Source organism: Pelodiscus sinensis, chromosome 4, assembly GCF_049634645.1.
Source record: "Pelodiscus sinensis isolate JC-2024 chromosome 4, ASM4963464v1, whole genome shotgun sequence".
NCBI classification, from domain to species: domain Eukaryota; kingdom Metazoa; phylum Chordata; order Testudines; family Trionychidae; genus Pelodiscus; species Pelodiscus sinensis.
The window spans coordinates 76,251,133-76,277,808 of record NC_134714.1 but is presented as its reverse complement, the minus strand read 5'-3'; the positions used below and the strand labels follow the sequence as shown (position 1 = coordinate 76,277,808).

Sequence of the window (26,676 nt, the reverse complement as noted above, 5' to 3'; positions counted from 1 at the left end):
TTTCTGCAAAAAGTTTTGGGCATAAGCTTTTGTGGCCTGGAACCCACTTCATCAGATGCATGAAGTGGAAACTTTACTTTGGCAAGTAAATACATGCAAAGATGGGTGTATTACATTGTGGTGGGTTGGATCACAGAGGTCCCCCTTTGGGACTCACCTGATGTTCTGATCATACCACTAAGCACAGCCTACCAGATAGGGATATTAAATAGCATTTATTTTAGTAATTATGTAGCTGCAAAAAATATGATCAGTTACATGGTTACTAAAATACTCCCGGGGTGGGGCCAGCAGCGAGTATGCTCCTGGCACCTCTCTCGGGAGCCCCCACGACCCCTCACTGCTGCCTCTGTATCTGAGGCAGCAACGTCGGATGGCAGGTGGAGCTGGTTTGTGAGGGGAACTGATTTAAAAATTGGCTTCCTGAACAGACCGGCTCCTGCCTGCAGCCCTGGGCTCTCCACAGACAGAGGCTTCTCCGTGGGATGCTAAAGCAGCCTCTGTCTGCAAGGGAACTTGGGTCCCCTGTGGACAGGGGCTGCCGCCATGGAAGGACCCTTGTGCCACGGGGGAGCCAGAGCGCCCACCCCCTGAACTGCTACCTCTCATATAGCAAGGAACTAGACATGAAAGAGGACAAAGGGGTGGTCTGCACAGGATGAGTTGAAGGGGAAAGAATGAAAAGAACAGTGCTGCTTTTTAGAGTGACGGGAACAAAAAAAAGGAAACCTCAGACAGAAATGTCTCAAGTGATCTGATTAACAGATTAAGTCACATGTTACAGGAGAGAGAAAAGGGGCTAAAAAGTGGAAGGAGGGAACAAGATGCATGTAAATTTTAGCTTACTGATTCAATTTGCCTCCTCCCCCCCCCCCCCACACACTTTACTTTGTACCTCTCTGGCAAATGATTAATAATTATATCCATTCATGAGGACAAGGATGAGGTGGAATATTCTGAACAATTAACATTATTATAATGTTGCTCGTTATTCTGGGTTCTGTTGCTAACTAGTCAAAAAAAAAAAAAAAAAAAAAAGAATAAAGAGACCTAGCATGTGTCAGCATAAGAGCAAAACCTTACATTCTTTCATTAGAAATCTCTATATTTGCAGCTCTGGAAAAATGAGATGCAAGGCAGGGAGTGACAGTGTCCTTAGGAAACAGCAAAATTTCCTAGACTCGTCCTATAAATACCTGGGTTTTAAAAATGTCTTCTTTCATCCTGTTTTAAAATGCCAATTTTGGTTTGGCAAACTGTGGGCCGGGAGCACAGTCAGATCTTGGAAGGTTGGTATAATAGGAAGTTTCAGAAGGGTAGCTGAGTTAGTCTCTAAGGTGATGCAAGACTATTCGTTATAGACTAATGAAACATGTAGAAGATGGTATCATGAGCTTTTGTAGGCACAACCCACTTCTTCAGATGAATGGAATTATTAAAAGTCCAGTTTTTAAATCAATAGGGGATGTTGGGGGGAGAGAAAGAAAAAAGAAGGAGAAAAAAGGGGAAAGAAATAGTCATTAGAGAGTCTATGATAGAGAAGATACTCAGCTTCATGGAGCATGGACACTAATTGACGATTTCTTTCCCCCTTCTTTTCTTTTTTCCCCTTCTTTTTCCTCCTCCTCTTTCCCTCTCCCCTTTCCCTATTTATTTAGAAACTAGACCTTTAATAACTCTATTCATCTGAGTAAGTGGATTGTGCCCACGAAAGCTCATGATACCATCTCATATTTCATTAGTCTCTAAGATGCTGCAAGACTATTCGTTGTTTTAGAATAGGGGGTGTCACGTTTCCCCCAGTGACAGCTCCTGCATAGCTAATTAAGGAACATGTTAAGCTCAGAAGGAAATGCAAGCCACTGTGGTCCTAAAGAATAGCCTGAGGCTCCAACTGATGCTGGGTGCTGTAGATTCACCTGGGGCAGGAATCATTTTTCTAAGAGCTTAATACCTAAATAGCTAAGAGAAAGTATTATCCTCACTTTATGGGATGAGGAACTGAGGCCCAGTCCAACACCTGAACCACAGGACAAGCTTAGGCAAAAAGATGCTGGCAACACAGGTCTGATATTTTAGAGAGATTATATACCAGAGAAATGATTATGTATCCTTTGAATATGATTCAAGAGTTCAATCCAGCACAGGGAGAAAAAGTGAAGAATCACAGATGAAGCATGAGAGAAGCTTTCAGCAAATATCTGGAATAAGGTGGGGAGCTGATGAGGTGGTGAGATACAGGAACTGTTCCAAATGAGAAGAGCTGTGAAGGAGAAGGCTCTGATCAGGCTAGTGGCAGGATGAAAAGGTGCTGACAAGGTACACATGGTCTCTCACTAACAAAAGGCAAAGAATGAGTCAGGCAGAGGCTTCATCACTTGAAGAACACAGATCACAGCATGCAAATAATGCTAGCTAACTGAGTCTCACGGTACAAAACATGTAAGAAAATCACAAGGGACACTCACGGCATTCCTTCTCGTCACTTTCATCAAAGCAGTCAGGCAGCCCATCGCACTGCCAGGCCCCTGGGATACAGCGCCCGTTACTGCACATGAAGTTTCCAGGAATGTTGCATTCATTTGTGAAGTTATTCCCAGGCAACAGTTGGCTCTCTGCAACAGAAGGGGAAAAGAAAAAGACACACACACACACACAATATACAGGACCTGCTTTAACTGCACAAAGCATATTCCTGTGGCAGACAAAGAACACATGCCGAGCCAATGATAATGCTGCCCATCAATGATAGATTCAGCTCATGAGACAATTAACAGGCTACCCCTTCACAATGCTTGGAAAGGGGCTCACTATTTTCCCACCTTCCAGCAGTGCCATCTTCCCTTCTTCTCCCCTTACTCCCACCCAACACAGTAGGGTTAGCTTTAATCCCTCTCTTCCTTCCTAATAATTCCACTTTTATAAATTCATATGATACTTCACATTGGACCCCCATACCTTTTCCTGATCAGTGTTGTGTCTGCAGAACATATTCCTAGCACCGCAAAGCGAGATGGCATGTTTGTTGAGGAATACTAACTTTTCAATTCTGTTTTGAATGCAGTGCTCCTAGTCAAAATTAAGAGAGTTCTTCCAGGTCTTAATCTAGTCATCCGGCACAGTATGGCAGTTAGTACATTGACGCAATCTGCCTAGGAGTGGGGTTTCAGTACTAGAATGACAGGAATGCTGAAGATCAGGAGAAAAAGCGTGCCAAATAAGTGTAACACTACAGTTAACACAAGGAGGAACGCTAACCAGTAGTAACAGTCAAACTCTGGCAATTTTATGTCCTGAAACTGACAAATGCAAACATGGCTGGGAGAGCTGACCACCAGTGAAGGAAGATGATGTGAGGAGTATGCAAATACCTTATTAGGAAAGTGGTTAGTTTACAGGTCAAAAATGCAGGTTTAGAGATAGTATGCCTTTCATACTCAAGGGGAAAGGCAATTGCACCAAAGCTGCTTTTCAAGTCTTCAAAAGAGCAATAAGTGACAGTAAACAGTGGGACACAGAGGATTTTTCTTCCTTACCCTGCCCATCTCCAAGCCAGGCCCCTGACTCTCTCCACCATCCTGACCTCAACTACTCATCCGATCAGACTCTTCCCTAAATTCTTAGCATTTTCACCTAATTTTATCCTTGCAGATGGCAGAGCTGATTTTTGCTGAAACCTTACCCTAAAAAATTCAGCTGGTGGCAGATACCTATTCAGCCTGAACCACTAAAGACTGGCAAAGTTATAAGCAATGGATAATCAGGTCTTATAATTAGGGCTCTACCAAATTCATGGGCATACAGAACATGTCACAAGCTGTGAACTCTGGTCTTTTGTGTGCCTTTATCCTATACTATGCAGATTTCACAGGGCAGACCAGCTTTTCTCAAACTGGGGGTTCTGACTCAACAGGGAGTTTGGGGGGGGTCACAAGATTATTTCAGGGGACCACATTACTGCCATCCTTAATTCCAATACTGCCTTCAGAGCCAAGCACCTGGAGAGTGGCTGCTGTTAGCCAGGTACCCAGTTTTGGGGGCAGTGCTCTTGCAGCAGCAGCACAGAAATAAGAGTGGAAATACCATGCCATCCTTATTGCTGGGCTGCTGCCGGAGGCGGCTTTACCTTCAGAGCTGGGCTTCTGGACAGCAGCCATCCTTCTCTGTCCATCCAGTGCTCAGCAGCAGTGCAGAAGTAAGGGTAGCAGCATAGCAAATCCCCCTACAATAACCTTGTCAGGACACCTACAATTAAAACACCATGACATTTCAGATTGAAATAGCTGAAATCATGAAATTTATTATTTTAAAAATCCTATGACCATGAAATTGACCAAAATGGACCATGAATTTAGTAGGGTCCTTCTTATAATGGGACAGATTGGGCAACCTTAACTATAGGGTCCGCTACTAGTTTTGTACTGTATTAAAAAAAGCAGCTACCAATGAGTACAAAATGGACCCTATCAGACCACAGAGCTGACAATTCCTTCTTTCTTGTTTTTCCAAATTTCATCCAAACCTTCTATTTTATACTCTGCCTGCTCCACTACTTTCCTGGTAGCTTTTCTCACATACCATTGCAGAAATGCTGCTATTTAACACATGCTAGAAAGAAACTCTGAGTTCAGTGCCTGCTCACTCTAGCCTTGTCTTAACCAAAAAAAGCATCAGTGGCTGACAGCTGGCATGGAACAACTGAACTCTGGCTTAGGTTTGAATAGTTTGTTTTAAAAATGAATTAAAAATGGTTTGTCCTGGCTACTCCTGCATTGAAAACTGTGCGAACCAGCAGTTCAACAACAGCGATCACTGGCAAGCGCTGCCAGAAATAAAACACTCAACCAGGGCAGAGCCATAGAGCTCTGTCATAGACACTAGAAGTTCAGTACTCTTATGCTCCACCACCAAAACACCTTTCATTATTGCCTTAATCCAGTTCAAGTCATTCCTCTCATCACTGATCTGCATCTGCTTAGCAATAATCAACACTTACAAATAACAATGCAGAAGCTGAAAACAATCTGTCAATATTATAGCAACCCTTTATTAGCAAACAGCCACCAGTGTGCTAATAATACAACACATATGCCTGCAATTAAAGAGAATCTATAATAATCATACCAATTAATATTTTCTTTAGCTAGGTACGGCAATATGAAACAAGATGGGGGGGGACACAATGGGGAAAGGTTCTTCTTAGGTTTATTATACAGCATCCAGCAATTTAAGATTCAGCAGGATTTTTAAAATATATATTTGAGAGAGAGAGCGTGTGCTCACCCTTGGAGCTCATTGCAGCATCAAAGGAACCCTTTTTGTAGCCAGATACTATTTAATGACAGGTATTTCTAAAAAGATCCCGGGATGGAAAGCACAAAATGTTTTACATCTGTTAATGACTTTCATGTGAAAGGGGGTTATCCTAATTTCATAGAAGAGGAAATTAAGGCACAGAAACCTAGTCCACATTAGCATTTTCTGATATGCCATTCCCAACAAGTACAGATCCAAGCATGGGTAGAAGTCACAAAAAAGATTTGTCTGTTTTTTTTTACCACGTATCTAATCCTTGTCAAATCACACATGGAGCTGCGCCCATTCGAAATTAAAATCCCGGTGTAGACACAATCAAAGCAAGTAACCTGTCACAGGAAGTCTGCCAAAGAGCTACGAACAGAACTCAGGTCTCCTGACTCCCAGACTTTTGCTTTGACCACAGAGATTTATCTTTCCTCTCTAAAGATCACAGTATTTGACAGGAAGAAAGCTTGTCAGATGCATTTCCAAAGTACATGATATGAAGACAGTGGTCTCTCAGACTCTGAAACCTCTTGAGGAGGAGAGGAAGAGTCAAAAGCCCTCTGCTTAGTTTTTTTATATTTTCAGAACCATTTTAAAGCCATCAAATCATTTAAGGAAAGCTCATTGGGAAAGAAACCTCTGAACACTTTTGCAATCTAACTGCCTATAGCAGTGGTCCCCAACCATTTGGGGTTGCCGGGCGCCAGGGGGCGTGGTCGTTTGCCTGCCGGGCGCCCGGGGGGGGCGGGGCCCCCCCAAGCAGGGCCCCCCCCCCATAGCCGCATTCCCGGGGCCGGCGCTGGCGCTCTCTCCCTCCCTCCCCCATGCGCCGCGGGGGGGTCAATCCGCGGCACCCCCGGGGCCGGCGCTCACCGTGCGCCACGTGCCCGGGGCTGGCTCCGGCACCGCGCATGCGCCATGTGCCCGGGGCCAGGCTAGCCCTGAGCACTTGGCAGGCGCAGACAAATGCCCCCGCGGGCACCATTTTGGGGACCACGGGCCTATAGAATTGTCCTTCCCTGAACAGACTAGGACAGCCCAATTCCCATTCCTTGTCCAGTAAAGTATCTGTAGACTGTTCAGTGGCACACACTGAACTTATCTTCACAGCTACCCTTTGAGACAGGTAAGGAGATACAGAAGGATTAAGATATTTGCCTAAAGTCACAGAAGAGGTTTCTTGCAGGGATATAATTAGAACAGAGATTCCCCTCAACTGCAGTCCAATGCCTAGACCACCAACCAATTGCTTTCTAAGAGGGCCCCTTAGACAAATCAGAGGTTATGAACTGAAGCATTTAAATCATACTCTAAATGTATCTAGATTAGGGGTCGGCAATGTACAGCACGTGTGCCATAAGTGGCAGGCAAGATGATTTTTTGTTGCACTCACAGCATAGAGAAGGGGGCTGGGTGGCCCAGCAAGTGGAGCAGGAGGCATGATCCTGTACTGGGCTCCCTGCCCCTGAGGCATGCAGCTCCCAGGAGCTAAGGGGTTAACACTCCCCTTCCTCCCGCTACAGGCTTTGCCTCCTGCCCAGGGAAGGGGCAGGGCTAGGGCTGCTCGGCAAAGCGGGGTGTTATGGCCGGTCACACATGCTGCTGCCTCCTCCATGGGGTGCTGGGGCCCAAGCTACGCCGCAGCTGTTCCCCAGAACCCCACTGTGCCCAGCTGGGGGCTGGAGACAGCCCTGGGCAACCCTGGGCTCTGCCTGCCCCAACCCCAGAGCCACAGTCTGCAAGTGAGGGGCAAGTCCCAGGCAAAGGGCTGGGCCAGACAGGGAAGTGACTCTGTCCCCCCACAGCCCCTCTTTGCCCCAGTGCTGCTCCCAGGTGGCTGCGAGTCCCAGCACTGCTGCCCTGCCGGTGAGTGCGCTGGGGGCACAGGGATGAGGGGGCAGGATGGGAGGTGGCAGGGCTTGCACTGAGGGATATGGGGAAAAGTGGAATCTTACCACACCACTTCTGAAAGGTTGCTGACCCCGATCTAGATACTCATTCAGATTACTCCGCCTCTAAACAATCCAATTGTGGAGACAGAGCTGCCAAAGCAATTCCACACATGGAATAATTCAAACTATGGATGTAAAAGCCCGTTTAATCAGTTAAATGTAATGTTAATAGGTTAACTGATTAAAGGGAGCGTACTCCAGCCCAGCTGGCCTGTAGTGCATACTCCCTGCCCCTTGTAAATAGGGGCTGCTATGGCTGGGCTGGAGTGCCCCTGCGAGCCGCATGTTGTGGCCAGGTTGGAGCACCCCCCACCGATAGGTGGGCCCTGCAGGACTGCAGCAGCCTCCAGCCGACAGGGACCTGCTCCAGCCCCCACCAGTTAACTGGAACTGGAAAGCCTCACCCGTTTGTGAGGCTTACAGTTTAACCCTTCACATCCCTAGTTTAAGTTGCATTTTTTATTTTTTATTTTTTTTTTTTTTGCTTACTGGCTTTAAAAATCCCCTTCACAATCCTTTACCAAATCAACTTCAAGAAACTTTAACACCCATCAAGGGATCCTCAGTCCAGTTGCTGCTTCCCAATCTTCTGGGATGTGATGCTCCCGACTGCCTTCCATCTCGCCCAAGGCAAAGCCTGCTGGATAATTCAAAGGTAAGGTGCCACAGAAAAGACTAAATTAGATAACCGACTATAATTCCCTGTAGGGATGAACCAGGGTTTAAAATATAGTCCATACAGATGTCAGCTTTTGTGTAGCCTATTGGCAGTGGTAGAAATTCCTTCAGTCTGGCAGAGTAAGCTTCCAATAGTTAACATGCTTATCCTGCAGCCTCTCTTGTTCTGAATCCAAACTAAACACTAGAAGCATGGATATATTCAGTTTAAAAAAAAGAAGAAAAGCAAAAGTGGCCCATTTTCACTGTAACACATTGCTCACTTTAAAAAAAGCACACCATCTGGGCTGAATAAAATGGGTCTTGTGTTTCATTTTAAAAGGGGATTGGATGAGGGAAACCAGTCTGGTTTCAATAGCTACTTCCAAAAAATGCTGGCATCTGAATATAGAATATTTGCTAAAAATCCAGCAACAATCCCCACTCCCCACCAAAAAAAACAAGCCACGACTGAGCACTCCATGTTCTATCAGCACAGATGGAAATGGGTATTACTGACAGGGCACCTTTAACCTCCAGGTTCCAAAGCCCTTTAAAAACTACAGGACACAGCACCACTGAAACGCAGCCACCCCCAGCACAATAACCAGAGTAAGTGACATTATGGGCCACAGGCATCAAGACAAAATGCTGCACGAAGTTCAATAGGATCTTTAAACATCTACCTAGAGTGGGTCAGAGTGTTACGGTCTCTTCCAAAGTATCTGCACATACCATTGCAAAAAAACGATCCATGGCAGCTAGTCTCAAAACCAAAGTCAGCTTGCAGAGCTCAGGCTATGAGCAGTGTAGGTGTTTGGGCTTGGGCTGGTGCACAGGCTCTGAAACTCATCCCAACTTACTGGATTTTAGAACCCAGGCTTATCCCAAGCCCAAACGTCTACACTGCTGTTTTTAGTCCTGTAGCAGGAGCCTAAATCTGTTTAACTGGGATCTAAGATTCACGGCCCTTCCTGGGCCTTCCTGCTCCCCTGCCCCTGTATCAAACCCTCATACTTCCACAGTGGATGAAGGGCTTAGTCAACACTGATGTTATCCTGTTTTTCAGGAGTCTAGATATCCCAAACCCAATGCTTCAACTTCTACTCTGCCTCCTACAGCTGTGCCCACCGGGTCAACATCTTAGTTGATCACAGTGACCAGATCTGTGTCTTCATGAAGGACTGCATTAGCTTCCTGCAGCATCAGGCTTGGATACAATGTGTTAAAAGGACGTAAGTGCCAGGGACCTGCCCGCCTGCACAGGAGGTGATGGACTTGATGTGCTGAGCTGGAGTAAGTGCTGGGACAGGCCGTTGGTGCCAGGAAGATGCACAGTCCAGAGAGCACACTGTGCAGCACTGAGGGACTCCAGCTTCCCCACCCGAGCCTAGGAAGGGAGGAATGCTAGGGCCTCCCTTCCCAGCCCACAGCACTGAATGTCAGTGGGGTACCCCAGCCCATTTCCTCAAGTGCTAGCAGCCCTGCACTTCTGTCCCATGTGCAGCTGGAGGGGAGGAAGTGGTGACAGCAGGGTCTGTACTCAGAACTGGCCTGGGGGAGGGTCCTGGGTCCTCCCCCACCTCCATTTCATCACCACACAGGCCCAAGGTACAGCACAGCACACTGACTCTCAGTGGTTTGTTCTGGCACCACTCAAGCGCTGACGTAAATGCATTCTAATTCATCAGATCTGACTCGGGACAGCACCACACAGGCAGCTAACACAGTCAATAATTCTGTAGCAGCAATTCAACCTATTTAACCATGTAGGGTATGTATGCAGCTTTCTGTGTGTTACATGGGCCACATGCACACAATATATATACGACCTGTATGGGCCTGAGGATGTCACACGGGCTGCCGCTGTGTGCTGACTGGGCCACAAGCAGCCCGTGGATTAACAACCACCTCTTTACAGTATAGACTGGTCTGGCACCCTCGGGGCCTGACTGGTCCCAGATGAGGAAATCTGCTAGACAAGGGGAGGTCCCCTGACATCAGCCCCCCACCCCTGGCTCCTTCGGCCCAACCAGGCTGCCTGCTGGCCGGTCCCAGCACTTGCTCTGTTGCCAGCAGGGCAACATGAAGCCCCAGATGCACTGCTTCTGCCACGCTGTCGCGGCCCTGGTCAGGCTTCTCCTCCTGGGTTGCAACAGTCCTGGCCACACTGCCAGGCAGCCCCAATCACGCTCCACCTGCTGCTGTCACCCACTGTTACCAGACACACTGAGCTGTGCTGGGCTCCCAGCTGCAGGTCCTTCTGCTCCAGGGCGCTCTCATCCAGGAACAACAGTGGTCATGCCGGATCATAGATGTTGCCAGACCAGAGAGTCCCTGGTTTAGAAAGGAGCAATCTGTACTGCACAAGCAAGTGCAAAAGAAATAACCATTTAGATCCTGTTAGCCAAATGTGTTGGGAGGAAGAAAGTAAGAGAGCTTACTAGCACTCGGTATACAGGCAGTCCCCGGGTTACGTACAAGATAGGGACTGTAGGTTTGTTCTTAAGCTGAATTTGTATGTACATATTGTAGGGGAAACTCTAGCCAAACATTTCTCCAGAGCTCAGTTTTATTCTCCCACACCTCACTTCCCTCAGTCCTTTATTCTCAAGCTGAGGTGTCTGCTGAGAAAAGCCGCTCCATGTCTCCCTGGTCTGCTGAGGGCGGGGGGGCACTAGCTTCACGTCTCCCTGGTCTGCTGGGGGGAAGCAGCTAGTGCGGGGTTGCCTCACCCCGTTTGTAAGTAGGGATCCAATGTAAGTCGGATCCATGTAACCCGGGGACTGCCTGTACCGAAATGTGGAGGCAGTGCTGACTTGTGCTCACAGCAGAACACTGAATATATGCGTTTTGCTCTCAGCATTACAATTGATTCTCTGCATACAAGCCACTGAACACCTCTACATCAGTTTACCCATCTGTAAAATGGAGATCGAGTAATTTAGCACTCTGAGCAATAGGTGTATTAAGTTTGCCAGCCACCTTGAAATCCCTTGTTAACAGCACCACACAAGTAAATAAAGTAAGAATACAAAAACTCATTTTCCTTTCCATTTCTTCTTAAATAATTAGATTTGATGCCACCCAATGAGTTTGTCTACAGCTGTTTGTTTGTCAACCTGTCTCCTAAATCCCTGTAGAGACCAGGCTCCAGCTGGATTTGCTTTTGTCTGCATTGCTGCCAAATAGGCATTGGCAGAACAAAAGACAAGCATCCCAATATACTTCCAAGCTGGCTCCGAGAAGTGACTGATGAGACAGGCTAGCTCTCTCTGGATCCATCAACAGCACATAAACCATCTGTCACAAGCAAAGAAAGGGACACTTGCTAGCGATTATTTGAAGACTTGTAATCTCTAAACAATTTTAATCCCTCTCCCCCACCTACCTCCATTTAAATTGCTTGATTACATTTCTGATGCATGCAACATTAGAAGTGGTGAGGGTTACTTGCGAACACAGAGGCACAGGTATAATATAATGATGTCAATTCATAAGTAACATGTTTACAGAATGGACAAATGTAAAACCTCTGATTTAAGGAATTCCCTCTTCCCCCCAAATTTTTGTACTCAATTGGCAACCCATGACAACAGCTGGGCCAACCTGTATTTGATCTTTAGCATTTATATGATTTCAGAATGGATCTTGTCTAGCTATACAAGGCAAAATCAGAAATCCCTTACAATAAGCCATATCTAAGGTCATGGAGACAAATAATTTGACAATCAATGTTTACAAAACACAAACATAAAATACTGAATCTCACCATTTTTGCAGCAATCTAGTTTTTATGAAGAGGGCATATTCAATTATAAAGAATGTGTAAGTGGCAAGAAAAAATACGTTGCTATTTATCCGAAAACCAAATATATTCCCTTCTTATCCTCACTAGTGGAGTGTGACATTGTGCCTCCATTCTAGTTCAAATATTCCCACCCTCATAACTTCTTCCTTCTGACCTTCTTCCTCAGTGCAGGGGTCTGTTTGGTCTTATATATCTGGAAAGTACTCACCATCTTATCAGCACTAATGTACCTCGTTAGAATAATAAGGTGATGACTTTACTTTCTATTCCAAGCATCACATAGCATTACGATGTTACACAACTGCCATGCGCCACTCCAGAGATGGATGCATTTCACAGCTGGGTACAACAATTTGTGTGTACACTTTGTGTGCATCACTTGAGGATCTTTCTAAATTAAATGTGCTACTAAAATGTTAATTAACTGATTTGCCTCTTCTTTCTGACTAGGACAGGGCACTTTTTGTACAAGGATTGAACTGTGGACCACTGGGACTATTTTAAATCCCACAGTATGGTATGACTGGGCTTCACAGCTGGGGATTTCTGGTGAAATCCCCAGTCTTGAGTTTAGCTGTCTCTACTACAGCTGTTCTTTCTGCTGGTATAGAGACAAAAACACATATGGCCAAAGCTCAGGAGGCCTGCTTTGTGGTGGGGAAAAAAAGAGGGACATTGACTGTAAACAGCCCACGCAGAATCAGTAGGTGACACCAACCCAATACAAAAACTTAAAACTAGAATGGGAAAAAGGTGGAGAAGGGAAAGGGCTTTTTATTTAATTACCAAACTGAGTGCAGAGAAATTGCTGGGTCTGTAGGAAGGAATGTTTGTAGTGATAAACAGGAGAGAAATCAATGGAAAGGAAAAGTCAAACATTGCCCCTGTTTAACTTAAGTTACCCAGCCAGGTCTCTTCTTTATAAGAGAGCAAAGATAAATATCCCCAAATTCTAGTGTGCCACTTATCCAAGGTCTCAAAGCCGTTTAATGCCTGAATGGAACTCATCTCCACCAAATTTAGACATAACAGGTCTTGAAGATAAAGCCCACGGAACAGCCGATTCTGAAGAAACAGAATCTACTCAAAGATGTCACCAGCCAGTGCTTAAATCTCGTCTACTAGTCAGCTGCACAAACACAGAGACATAACCCTGAGAATTACTGAGCGTCCTGAACTCCGATCACACTTCACTGGGAGTCAGCTGTGCTCAGCACCTCATAGGACCATAGCATATGACCTGCTCTCAAGAAGTCTGCTTACCCTATGTAATGGAGAGAGACCCTGTTGACGTTGCACATTACTATAGTCTGGTACCAACATGTAAATGCTGTGAAAACCTGGCAAAAAGGGTTTTCCACATTGAACATTAGAAAGACTGACTCCCTCAATTTCTTCCCTTTCGAACACAATGGGTGTGTGCTGTCAGTATAATGCTATTTATTTGTGTTGCTGTAAGTAATTAAGGGTTCCTGACTGATATCTACATTCACTGTACTTGGCTCTGTACATACACATAGGAGACAACCCTTGCCCCAAACAGCTTACAGACTAAACAGGTAAGACAAGAAAGGGCAGAGGAAAAGAGACATGGGAATGAAAATTTGCCTGAGCTCACAAAGCAGGTCAGTGACAGGTCTCCCAAATCCCAGTCCAGCACCCTATCCAGTCCAGCACCCTATCCACTGAACTCAGCTGTCTCTTAGTCAGGGGTGGGAAATAAAATAAATGGCCACCCAACAGGGTTAGTCTCTGGCGGACCCTCATTTCTGTATTTATCCACAGGTATCGGGCGATCGCAGCTCTCGTGGGCTGTGGATCACCATTTGCAGCCAATGGGAGAGGTGTGAAGTGGCACAGACCTGCTTCCCATCACTCCCATTGGCCGTGAACAACAATCTGCGGCCAACGAGAACTGTGATTGCCCAATACCTGCGGAGATGCAGGTAAATATAGAGCTGGTCAGCCCGCCAGGGACTAATCCTGTGGACTGGATCTGGCCCACAGGCTGGAATTTGCTCACTCCTGCTCTTAGCTTAGGTCTACAATGCAATGACTCAGGCCCATGTGGTTTGGACTAAGCAGCACAGCTCAAGGCCCTATGATCCTCCCACCTGGCAGCATGCTAGAGGCCTACACTGCAGCCTGAACCCAAACTTCTACACTGCAATTAAGAAGTCCCTTATAGCCCCCTGCCCCCACACCCAATCCCATATTAGATGGCATGGGCCAGCCACAGGACTTTAATTGTGGCCTCAAAAACCATGAGCTCATCACTAAACTGTGACTAGGATGGCAAGGTTACTAGGTCTTTCAACATTCTGCATAATTAAGCTCTCAACCCCTAAAAACGACATATGGTGCATTTTGGATGTTACAGAGAAGAACTCAGGGTGAAAGAGTTAAGCCCTTACTATCCTATAAGAATAAAGCTCTTGATCCCTTGTAGTCATTGGAGACTAAATAAATGTGCAGCTCTGTGACACTAAGTCTCCACTAATGGGAGACAGTGGGGCTTATTGCAAGATTCCTGCATCACACAGATAAGGACAGCAGGGCATGGCTTCTACCTATTGAGTGTAATAGGCATTTGAATAACTTGGTGATCTGAAGAGGATTTCCCCCATAAAAGTTACCATATATACTCGAGTATAAGCCGAGTTTTTCAGCACATTTTTTGTGCTGAATAATGCCCCCCCTCGGCTTATACTCGAGTCAGCGTCTCGAGAACAGCGTCTCGGGCGGGCTCAGCGCGTCTCTGCCGCTGGCCGGGTCTAGCCGGGTCTAGCCCCGGAAGTCGGGGCGAGAAAGCCCCGTTCGTAAGCGCTCCGGTGCCCCTGGTCTGCTGGAGACCGTCTCCAGCAGACCAGGGGCACCGGGCGGGTTCCCGCGCTTCTGAGGCTTTGCCAGAGCAAAGCCTCAGAGGCGCGGGACCCCCCGCGGCTGCGGCTTCAGTCCGGGAGCCTGTGGTCTGCTGGGGACGGTCCCCAGCAGACCACAGGCACCCAGATTGAAGCGGCAGCAGCGGCGGTTCCCCGCGCCTCTGAGGCTTTGCTGTGGCAAAGCCTCAGAGGCGCGGGACCCTCCGCGGCTGCGGCTTCAGTCCGGGAGCCTGTGGTCTGCTGGGGACGGTCCCCAGCAGACCACAGGCTCCCGGACTGAAGCCGCAGCCACGGCGGGGTCCCTCCCTCTGAGGCTTTGCCAGAGCAAAGCCTCAGAGGCTCTGAGGCTTTGCCAGAGCAAAGCCTCAGAGGCTCTGCTCCCCGTGTCCCTGGTCTGCTGGGGAGGGGGGGGCGCAGCTAGTGTGCTCCCCTCCCCCCCCCCAGCAGACCAGGCTTTTGTTTTGGACTCTGGGGCAGAGCAGCTGGGGCGCTGCCGATTGGTCCTGCAGCGCCCGCTCTGGGCACTACTGGACCAACCCGGCAGCACCCCAGCTGCTCTGCCCCAGGTCCTGATTCAGCCGCTGCTGGTCAGTTTCAGCAGCGGCTGAATCAGGACGCCTGGGGCAGAGCAGATGGGGTGCTGCTAGGTTGGTCCAGTAGCACCCAGGAGTGGCGCTACTGGAGCAACCCAGCAGCACCCCAGCTGCTCTGCCCCAGGCGTCCCCAAGTCAGCTTCTGCTGAAACTGACCAGCGCTGACTACAGGAAGCCCCAGGCAGAGTTGCTCTGCCCCGGGCTTCCTGGAATCAGCTGCTGATCAGTTTCAGCAGCAGCTGACTTGGGGACGCTTGGGGTTCTTAAGTTGATTCTGTATGTAAGTCAGAACTGGCGGTCAGTTTCAGCAGCGGCTGAATCTGGACGCCAGTTCCGACTTACATACAGATTCAATTTAAGAACAAACCTACAGTCCCTATCTTGTACGTAACCCGGGGACTGCCTGTATTGTTTTATTAAAAATATTTAATCTGTCAAACTGCTGAATAGTTTCATATTAGTACAGTAACTTACGCCAGATTGTTAGTGCACTAAACACAAGAAAGACTGAATACTAGGACAATTGTCTGAAGAAATGTATTTAATACAACTGAATATTGGAAGGTACGTAGGAACAATTAAAGGGTTCTACTTTAAAAGAAATTACTGCCCTTCCCTGGTGGATTTGACTAAATGTTGTAGATAGAAATTCATTATACTCTTGGGTCTCGTTTATATACCAGTTGAATGACAATTGGTTTTGCCAGTATTTCACAATAAACTTTTAAAGAGAATTTATAATCCAGAGCATATTAAAAGTGCTCAGTTCAGTTCCTAAAACTTGTGAAAAGAAATGAAATGCCACATGTAGCTTTATAGGAACTTTTTAAAAAATGATATATTAAAAGGGTATAAAACATTTCTAAGATTAAGTTGGAAGTATTTTACTTAAACTTTCATGTACTTGAATAGCTGCTGTAGATTGGCAATGATGCTACATTAGGTGCTATTTTTACTTGTTGTGGAAGAGGGCAGATTTACTATATTTTTCTTTCAACTTTTTCTACATACTGCATTTTGATGTTCGTAGAGCTGGGACTGCTTCTAAGTGAGTTAAATACATTCCAATACGCTTTCTTAAAAAACTACTCCATAATAGTTTGTCAGTGATAATGACAATGTCTATGCTGATAACCTCACACCAGCTGAAGCTCTGTTTGGACATACAGATGATGAGGAGGAGAACTCCAGTTTTGAAGGATTTTAGCTCTTGTGTGTTAGCTTGGTTGCTGATTGAGCTAAGGTTGTTGTACTTTTAAAGTTACGGTATTTTTGATACCATATTGTTTTTGTTGACCTCCTTTTCCACTTACAGAGCTAGGTTATTGTTTTTCTTTGAAATAAATATTCATGTAATTTTATTGGTATCTATCTTCATTTTTTACATTTACCAGTAGCTGCCTCATTTCCTACCCTAGGCTTATACTCGAGTCAATACTTTTTCCCAGTTCTTTGTGGTAAAATTAGGTGCCTCGGCTTATATTCGGGTCGGCTTATACTCGAGTATATACGGTACTCCCCAATGAAAAATCACTTGCTGATTACAGACGGAGGTTCTGCAATACCCACCCACCCTTACTGTACGCTAAGCATTCCAGACTATTTTTTTAAAGCACTCCAGATTCTTCAGTGATTTTAAGCAAATTGACTTGTCTACTCTTAAAGTCGGTGTATAAATAATAAGATTATGCATTCATGTAGTGCTGTTTATCCCAGTTATTTCTTCTTCATGTTTTCCTAAGTTCTTAAACATTATCTCTGGGTATCATAGAAAGAGTTAGCACAAGCATGAATAAAAATCTAAAATATAAGATTATGCCCCCACCAAACCCAGCTACTAATCTTTAATTTAGAGCTAAATTCAGGTTCACAAGCTTGGATCTATTTTTATGCATGCAAGTATTCCCATTGACTTCACTGGGACCACTCATGCTTAGAAATCCACAGCTGGCCCAAATCAGCTGACCGCATCTCATGGGGCTGTACACTTGCTATGCTGATGTTTGGATCTGGGCTGGAGCCAGAATTTTGAGACTCCATGAGCTGGAGGGTGCCAACTACCAAACATTTACACAGCAATACTAGAGTTCTGCAGCCTTAGCCCCCGAGCCAGAGTCAGGTAGGCTAGACCAGCCAGATATGCTTAATGGCTGTGTAGAGATCCTCTAAAGGTTTTCAGAGTCTGGACAGTTTTAAATCTCCAAAAGATGGCATCTCCATCAACACACTGTCCTTCAAAAAATCACTCACAGGTTCTGGTTCAGAAGGAAGGACAATGCTGGCCTCTCCTAATATCATCCTAGCACTAGAGCACTATCCCTTTTTAAAGCCTCGCATCTCACAAGTCAACACCTAAAAGTGGTAGTGCTCTGCCTTGCAGACTGATCTTTTAGAAATTCAGCTGCATACCCAGTGAACATATGTACTCCTAAGCTGGAAAGCAGATCTACCCTTTTCTGAAACAGCTCCAACTTTCTCAGCACTGTTAGTGCCAACAGCTTGGTTTACACCCTTATAGAATATCAGAGTGCTAAGTCCTAAGCGAGTAACTGTCACACACAATTTGGTTTTGATGGCATTCATATTACCAGTTTATGGAACTATATCTCTTTCAAAAAAGTTATTGGGCTAAAAATATGTGTCTTAGTTTAACTTCTTAAATCTGAAGTTGATGACAGAGCGTGAAAGTGAAGTTGGCAAAAATAAGGATGCCGTGTGCTACAGCACACAGCAACACAACACCACAGCACAAGCAGCTTAACAGCAGGACAGCATGAACAGATGAAGTTCAACAACTCATTCTGTATATTCAAACACACTAAACTCAGAATAATATGGGTTTGTATTTACAGCTTCTACAATCAAGGAATCTCACACACTTTAGGGAAGAGGCAAGACACCAACAGAGCATTAAGTCAAATATTTTAATATTTTATACACACACTGCCTTTAATCTTAAAAAAAAAAAAAAAAAAAAAATCGGTGCTTCCCAAAACCACATACACTATACAATCCTCGGTCACCAAATCCAGCCATCTTTGAGATGAAGAGCGACAGAAAACAAAACAGAACACGCTAGGTAACTTGGGGGCAACAAAAGAGAAGGTTCGCTAAGGACAATTGCACAGAACTGTAGTATCGTAGTTCAAATCTCTGCAGACTCCCTCTCCCATAGAAAACCACAAAGTACCTGCTTATCTACTTCTGAAGAGTCACAGAAATGTGAGTCACAGAAATGTCAGACTAGAACAGATCTTGTGGTAGGTCACCTAGTTGAGTTCTCTGTGCTGAGGCAGGACTAAGTATTATCTAGACTGTCCCCTAGAAATGCTTGTCTAACCTGCTCTTTAAAATCTCCAATGATGGAGAATCCATTAGGTGTCACAGGACTCCTCGTTGCTTTTACAATCTTCTTAGATAATTTGGTCCAGTTCTTAACCATACTGACAGTTAGGAAGTTTTTCCTGATATTAAACCTAAACCTCTCTTCTTGCAATGTATTCTGGGATGCAGCTTGCTTTTCATCCCATTCTCCAGATGCTAAGGGAGTGAGGAGAAAATCCTTGAATTCTGTGTATGCCCCTCATACACCAGCCTGGTGGGCCCGATCCTTACTTTTAAGCTTTCCACAACCCCCCCCTCCCCCCCCCGAAGTACCATCATGGACCACCAGGAGTCCGTGAACCACAGTTTGGGTACCACTGCTTTGGAGCATAGGAGTGAAATTCAAAATGATCAGGACAAACTGGAAAAATGGTCTGATGTAAATAGGATTAAATTCAATAAGGACAAATGCAAATTACTCCACTTAGGAAGGAACAATCAGTTGCACACAAACAAAATGGAAAATGACTGTCTAGGAAGGGATGTAGGGATCGTAGTGGCTAAGTTAAATCCGAGTCAACACATTCACAAAAATAGCAAACATCGTTCTGGGAATGTATTAACAGGAGTGATGTAGGCAAGACTCGAGAAGTAATTCTTCCACTCTACTCAGCGCTGATTAGGCCTCAGCTGGAGTATTGTGTGTAGTCCCAGCTGCCAAATTTTAGAAAAGATGCAGACAAATTGGAAAGAGTCCAGAGAATAGCAACCAAAATATTTATAGGTCTAGAAAACATGACCTACGAGGAAAGACTAAGTATTTGGGTTTGTTTAAATCTGGAAAAAAGAGACAGAGGGGATATGGTAACAGCTTTGTACCAAACAGGTTTCAAGGAGGAGGGAGAAAAATTATTCTCCTTAACCTCTGATGATAGGACAAGAGTCAATGAGCTTAAATTGCAGTAAGGGAAGTTTAGGTTGGACACTAGGGAAAAAACTTCCTAACTGTCAGGGTGGTTAACTACGAGAATAAATTTCCTAAGGAGGTTGTGGAATCTCCATCATTGAAGATTTTTAGCAGGTTAAACAAACACTGATCATGGATGGTCTAAATCTGTGGTGTTCAACATACTAGCTATTTGGCTGATTGAGTGTGACTAGCTTGCTCTAGCCATAGCCACTCTAGTGGCAGAACTGGTTGGACACTAAGGGTGTGTCTAGACTACAGAGATTTTTTTTTTTAAAAAAGTGGCCTTTTTTCGAAAAAATCTTTTACCTGCGTCTAGACTGCTGCCGCATTCTGGCGGCAGTAAATCGAAAGAACGCTGCAGTTTTGTCAACCACAGAAAACCTTGTTTTATGAGTAATGCCTTTTTTGGAAAGTGCTCTTTTGAAAAAAGGCGCTATGTAATGCAAACTGTGCTTTTTCAAAAGAGAGCACCCAAACTGCCTGGGTGCTCTCTTTCGAAAAAGCGGCTTGCTTTTTCGAAAGTACTGATTGTAGTCTAGACGCTCTTTTTCGAAAGAGGTTTTTTCAAAAGTATCTTTTGAAAAAGCCTCTTTGAAAAAGGCGTGTAGTCTAGACGTAGCCCAAGGGTCTAGATGGTGCTTGGTCCTGCTTTGAGTGCAGGGGACTGGAGCAGATGACCTCTCAAGGTTTCTTCCAGGTCTATGATTCTTTTTCTAAACCTTTAATCAGTTTTGTTGCTTTACTCTGGATTTCTTCTAATTTGTCCACATCTTTCCTGCAGTATGGTGCCCAGAACTTGACACAATACTCCAGTTGAGTCCTCACCAGCACTGACTAGAGTGGAAGAATTATTTTGAGTCCTGCTTACATCCCTCATGCTAATATATCCCAGAATTACGTCAATGGGGAAGGATAGGGAGAGACTGTAACAATACTACATTGTTGTCTCTTATTTAGTTTATGACCACTATAACTCCCCAACCCCAAATTTTTCTACAGGACTCCTTCGTAGGCAGTCATTTCCCATTTTGTATGTAGGCAGCTCATTATTCCTTCCCTCAGTGCATTACTTTGCATCTGTCGTATTGAATTTCATCCTAGTTCATACCATTTCATTTCTCCAGTCTGTCAAGATCATTTTGAATTCTAATCCAGTCCTCCAAAGTGCTTGCAACCCCTCTCAGCTTGCTATCATCTTCAGACTCTGAAAGCACACTTTCAATGCCAGTATCCAAAACATTTAGGAAAATATCAAATAGAAATGGACCCAGGACAGAACCATGAGGGACCCTACTTCATATGTCCCTCCAGCTTGACTCTTTTACTATAGATTTCCAACTAGTAGTGCACCCACCTTATAGTAGGTTTGTCTAGAATAGACTATGTTTCTCTTGTTTTCTTATGAGACCATATCAAAAGTTTTTCTAAAGTTGAACTATTACATCTGCTGCTTACCCCCATCCACATGATACACTGTCATAGCGGATATTAGATTGGTTTGACAGGATTTGGTCTTGATGAACCTATACTGACTCTTGCTTACTACTCAGAAATCTCTTCAGTCAGCTCCCTGAATTTTCTAAGAACACTTCATTACTTCATTTAGACCAGGCATGTCCAAAGTCCGGCCCGCGGGCCAATTGCGGCCCGTGTTCCAGTTTTATACGGCCCCACAACTAATTTGGCAATATCTATCTTTTATGGCCCCCAACGAATCCATATGTATTGAGATGAATACATTGTAAAATCTCAGTTAATGTCAGTTGGTCTAAATCAGTTATAAATATATTTGGACACAACATATATACTTGGTGTTATGTTCCTGTTCATATTTTTTTAACTTAAAAGTTGACAGACAACCTTTATTACCAATAATATGTACTTTACAATGTTCCTGACATATATTTCAGCTTCCTGGATTTTTTTTTTCATCTGGCCTTCAGATATGAAAGATAGAGTGATTTAACACCTGTTTAGATTTGTCATCCATGTGATGAAATGAAAAGTATGCCGTTTGCAATAAACTTTGCATAAAATAGTTAATTTGCATTTAATTTTAATGGTTCAAAGAATGTCAGGCAAAATGGTCAGCCCTCACGCATGTTCACTTCATCAAATCTGGCTCTCTTTGAAAAAAGTTTGGGCACCCCTGATTTAGACCCTACTGACCTAAAGACAATCAAATTTGTCCAAGTAATTTTTAAACTTGTTTTGTCCCCATTTTAACTTTAGATTCTACCAAAGAATGTTAACTATAACACATTTAATACTTTTGCCATTGGTATTTTGTTATTGTTGTTCCCGCCTAAATCCTGTCCTTGGTCTTCCACTTGCTTCACATAACTCACAGATCTTGTTTGAAAAACAAATATACCTTTGCTTTACAAACTACTGACTCAACAGTATGCAGTAAGAATCTGAACATAAAGCATTAGATCTTGTATATAGGAATATTTTAAAGTTGCATCTAAACTGATACCTGTAGTTTTGTTCATCAAATATATTTTGTAAAACATGAATATTTAATCTTTTTTTAATCTGTGTGTTTATACAATGTCTAAGACTCACGCTCTTTCACCCAGCAAAAACAGCCCTCTAAAATTTCCGTTGGGAACAGAATATTTACTGACCAGCATCACCAAGTATAAATTACAAGCTTGAGTAAACATGTAAAAGGCATGCTGCAGAATAAGAAGGAAGAAATCCTGCATGAACAATTGAACACTGGCCTTAAAGCTTTTTTTAAAAATATTAATACCTCATCCAATAAAAGACTTGGGAAAAGAAAAATAAATTATTTGAACAAGGAATTCTATACTTAGAGGTTATCTACTGGAAAAGGGCAAATATAGTGCCCATCTATAAAAAGGGAAATAAGAACAATGCAGGAAACTACAGACCAGTCAATTTAACTTCTGTGCCAGGAAAGATAATGAAGTAAGTAATTAAGGAATTCATCTGCAAATATCTGGAAGAAAATAAGGTGACAGGTAACAGCATGAATTTGTAAAGAACAAATCATATCAAACCAACCTGATAGCTTTCTTTGATAGGATAACAAGTCTTGAGCATAAGGGATAAGTGGTGGATGTGGTATACCTAGACTTCAGTAAGACATCTGATACAATCTCGCATGATCAGCTTATCAATAAACTAGGCAAATACATCTTAGATGGGGCTACTATAAGGTGGGTGCATAACAGGCGGGATAACTGTTCTCAGAGAGTAGTTATTAATGGTTCACAATCATGGTAGAAGGGCATGACAAGTGGGGTTCCACATGGGTCTGTTTTGGGACCGGTTCTGTTCAATATCTTCATCAACAATTTAGATATTGGCATAGAGAGTACGCTTATTAAGTCTGCAGATAATATGAAGCTGGGAGGGGTTGCAACTGCTTTGGAGAATAGGGTCATACTTCAAAATGATCTGGACAAACTGGAGAAACAGTCCGAGGCAAATAGGAAGAAGTTGAATAAGGACAAATGCAAAGTACTCCACTTAACAAGAACAATCAGTTTCACACATACAGAATTGTAAGCGACTATATAGAAAGGGATCTAGGGGTCAGTGGACCACAAGCTAAACATGTCAATACAGGCAGTCCCCGACTTACGCGGATCCGACTTATGTCGGATCCGCACTTACGAACGGGGCTTTCTTGCCCCGGAGGTCGAGGTGGCGGATTGCTACCTGCGAGCTCCGGGGCGAGAAAGCCCCGTTCGTAAGCTGCTCCGGTGCCCCTGGTCTGCTGGAGACCGTCTCCAGCAGACCAGGGCACCGGGCGGGTTCCCGCCCGTCTGAGGCTTTGCCAGAGCAAAGCCTCAGAAGCGCGGGGAACCGCCGCTGCTGCCGCTTCAGTCCCGGTGCCTGTGGTCTGCAAAGCCAGAGCAAAGCCTCAGAGGCGCGGCACCCCGCTGCGGCTCTGCTCCCCGTGTCCCTGGTCTGCTGGGGGGAGGAGGGACATGATTCTGGGATGCATCAACAGGAGTGTTGTGACTAAGACATGAGCAATGGGGGAGAGGCTTTTTACTAGCCAATTAGGGCTAATCATTCTTCTGCTCTACTTTGCACTGATTAACCCTCATTTGGAGTATTGTGTACAGTTCTGGGCACCATGTTTCAAGAAAGATGTGGAGAAATTGGAGAAGGTCCAGAGAAGAGCAACAAAAATGATTAAAGGTCTAGAGAACATGACCGCTGAGGGAAGACTGAAATAACTGGGCTTGTTTAGTTTAGAAAGGGAAGACTGAAAGGGGACACGATAGTGGTTTTCAAGTATCTAAAAGGGTGTCACAAGGAGGAGGGAGAAAAATTGTTCCCCTTGGCCTCTAATGATAGGACAAGAAATGGGCTTAAACTGCAGGAAGGGAGGTTTAGGTTGGACATTAGAAAAAACTTCCTGTCAGGGTGGTTAAACACTGGAATAAATTGCCTAGGAAGCTTGTGGAATCTCCATCACTGGAAATATTTAAGAGCAGGTTAGATAGTCATCTATCAGGGATAGTCTAGAGACGGTGCTTGGTCCTGCGGTGAGGGCAGGGGATTGGACTCTATGACCTCTCAAGGTCCCTTCCAGGTCTAGTGTTCTATGATTCTACTCTGAACATGTGTCACGGGGCGGACTCACTGTTACGGGGCCTTCTGCCAGTATTCCTAAGAATTAGCTCCTTAGCTCACAAGGTGCCTCCCTCTGGCTGGTGTCTCCCCGTGTCCTCACTCCGCTCTCCAGTGTTGGACTCATGTCACTCCCAGACCGTGGCATCCTCTTCAGGACACTGCCTTCCGGCAGTGCCTGCTCTAGTGTCTTTCGGACCCCTTCGGGGGTGGGGAACAGTGTTTATCTGAAGTTCCATATCTCTGCTGCCATGGTGGCTGACTGTGGTCTCCAAGTCTAGCCCCTCACTTCCGGGGCCAGTCGCAGTCCTTGTGGGCCACAATATGCTGGTGGCCAGCTGTTGAGCAAGGGGGAAGGGAGGGACCCTGGCTCACTCACTACTTTAGGTCCTGACCCAGGGACCCTTTGGCAGAAGCCATGTCCTGCCTTCCTTTGCTCCCCTTCACTTCTTTCTGCTCCCTGGGCCACTTCCCCAGTGACTCTCTGAACCTTCCTGGCCCTAATGGCAAGGCCAGCAGTCTGTCAGATTTCAGGCAGGAGCCTCCTTCGCTAACCCCCCTTTCCCCACCCCCCCACTTCCGAGCCTGCCCAGCACTGCTCTAGCAAAGATGCCTCTGGGAACTAGTCCTGCCTCTTCCCTGGTCAGGGCTCAACTGACTCCTCGCTGCTGGGCAGCTCCTTATATGCAGGGCTGCCCCAGCAAGCCACGCACTAATTGGCTAGTAAAAAGCCTCTCCCCAATTGGTCAAGGCTCTTGGCAGACTCCCTCCAGCCTGAATTAACCCCTCCCAGCCAGTGTGGGGCAGCTGCCCCATCATAATGCTAAATATGCATAAGGAATACTATGAGTTTAATTAGCATATACATAAAATCACAAATGTCACTTTGTTAATAAATGGTCTCCTGCCAATGCCTTGCAGTCGGGTGACTCCAAAGCAAGTAAATTCTATCAGGAAATGAAGATGACATGTTAGATTTCAATGTTGAAGAGGAGTGAAAAGAAAGCCATCAGCAAGATTGAATAATGTACGTTATTTTGGTAACTCAAAGATGGAGTGTTACATTGTTCTCATTGTAGCGTCTCCTTTTTAAAAAAGGATTAAAAAAATTACATTTTAACAGTTAGCTTGTTTCCTTACCTGAAGTAATGGGTCAATCTTTTGCAAGCTATAAAAAGATGGTGTACATTGATCTTTCAGAGTTGATCATGCAAGGTTCTGGGCAACTGCTGCTGTTGACCAGATTTTCCTGCTTTTAAGTTTGTACTGTATTCATTTCCATGGTCCAGTCTACACTACAGACCTATATTTGTACAATTACATCACTCAAGAGAGTGAAAAAACCTTGAGTGATGTTGTTCTATCATGCTAGTTCCCTGTGTAGATAATGGTATGTTCGCAGGAGAGTTTCTCCCACCAAAATTGGGGATATGAAAGACTAATAAACTATCCAATAAGCAAATGCTTATCAGACAGACGACAGGCTAGTCCAGTGTTTCTCAATCTTTTTTTTATAAAATACCCCTTTAAAAAAATTATAAGTATCCCTAGTACCTACAGTTTTCAGACACACACTTTTTTTTCCTACAATTGCAACACATTTGTTTAAACAACTTAATCGTAGCCGGGCGGGCAATGACTTTTTTGGGGTCTAAAAAGTACAAAAAATAATAAAGCGCTGTAAAACTTAAAACAAAAATGCAGTTTTCTCCAAATTTCAGTTGTGTTGACATATCAGAGAGAGGCATAAAGGTGGGGAGCGGGGAAAAGGAAAGGGGTACTTCAAATTGGCAGTGCCACTTGGAGCCTGGGGCCAGACTCTGGGCTGCACGGGACATTTCAAAGAAGCAGTGCAGCTTGAGCCCGGATCAACAGGACAGTCCCCAGCTGAACCCAGGCTCCAGGCAGCTCTGCTGAATTGAAATGCCACAAGGAGCCTTACGCTGGCTCCTCCCCATGGTGTTTCAAAGCGGCAGTGCCGCACAGAGCCTGAGGTCAGCAGGGGAGTCCCCAGCTCCACACGGTGCTTTCGCCTTTGAAGTGTACCCCACTTCAAAGGCAGAGGCGCCCTATCGACTAATCGAATAGTTGATGGAAAAAGCACTGACTATTCAATTAGTCAATTACACGATATTTAACATCCCTAACCAAAATAACTACCACCTCTCAGGGAAACTGAAAAACTATGCTGACAGTCTTCATTAAAGTACTACAGTGCTAATATTTTCTACCCTTGGGCAGATTGAATTTTCTTTTGGGCAGGCTGAAAATTAATATGTGCACCACCTATACCGGGTAAAGAGAGATGATTTATTTATATATATATATATATATATATATATATATATATATATATATATATATATATATATATATATATTAGGCAGTCCAATACTTACGATATGAAATCAAATCAAAAAGAAAAGTAACACTACACTTAGAGTACATGTATGATCAACCTTTTTAACAGCTCAAGCTGATACTTGCTACTTCCAACTGATAAGAGCCAGAACTCTACCACATAGCACAGATCTGGCCTTAATGCAATACTAATTAACACATGATA

General features: G+C 44.7%; 1 protein-coding gene across 3 annotated transcripts in view; it reads right to left on the bottom strand.

Annotated features, from left to right (window-relative positions):
- Positions 1-26,676, bottom strand: part of LDLRAD3 (low density lipoprotein receptor class A domain containing 3) — a 183,093-nt gene that overhangs the window by 109,024 nt on the left and 47,393 nt on the right. For 2 of the 3 annotated variants that reach the window (XM_075927498.1, XM_075927495.1), the window contains exon 2: positions 2,469-2,615. In XM_075927498.1, the coding sequence (XP_075783613.1) occupies positions 2,469-2,615 (147 nt within the window). Of the gene's footprint in view, positions 1-2,468; positions 2,616-4,126; positions 4,246-26,676 lie in introns of all 3 variants that reach the window. The other variant, XM_075927497.1, reaches the window with a different exon arrangement.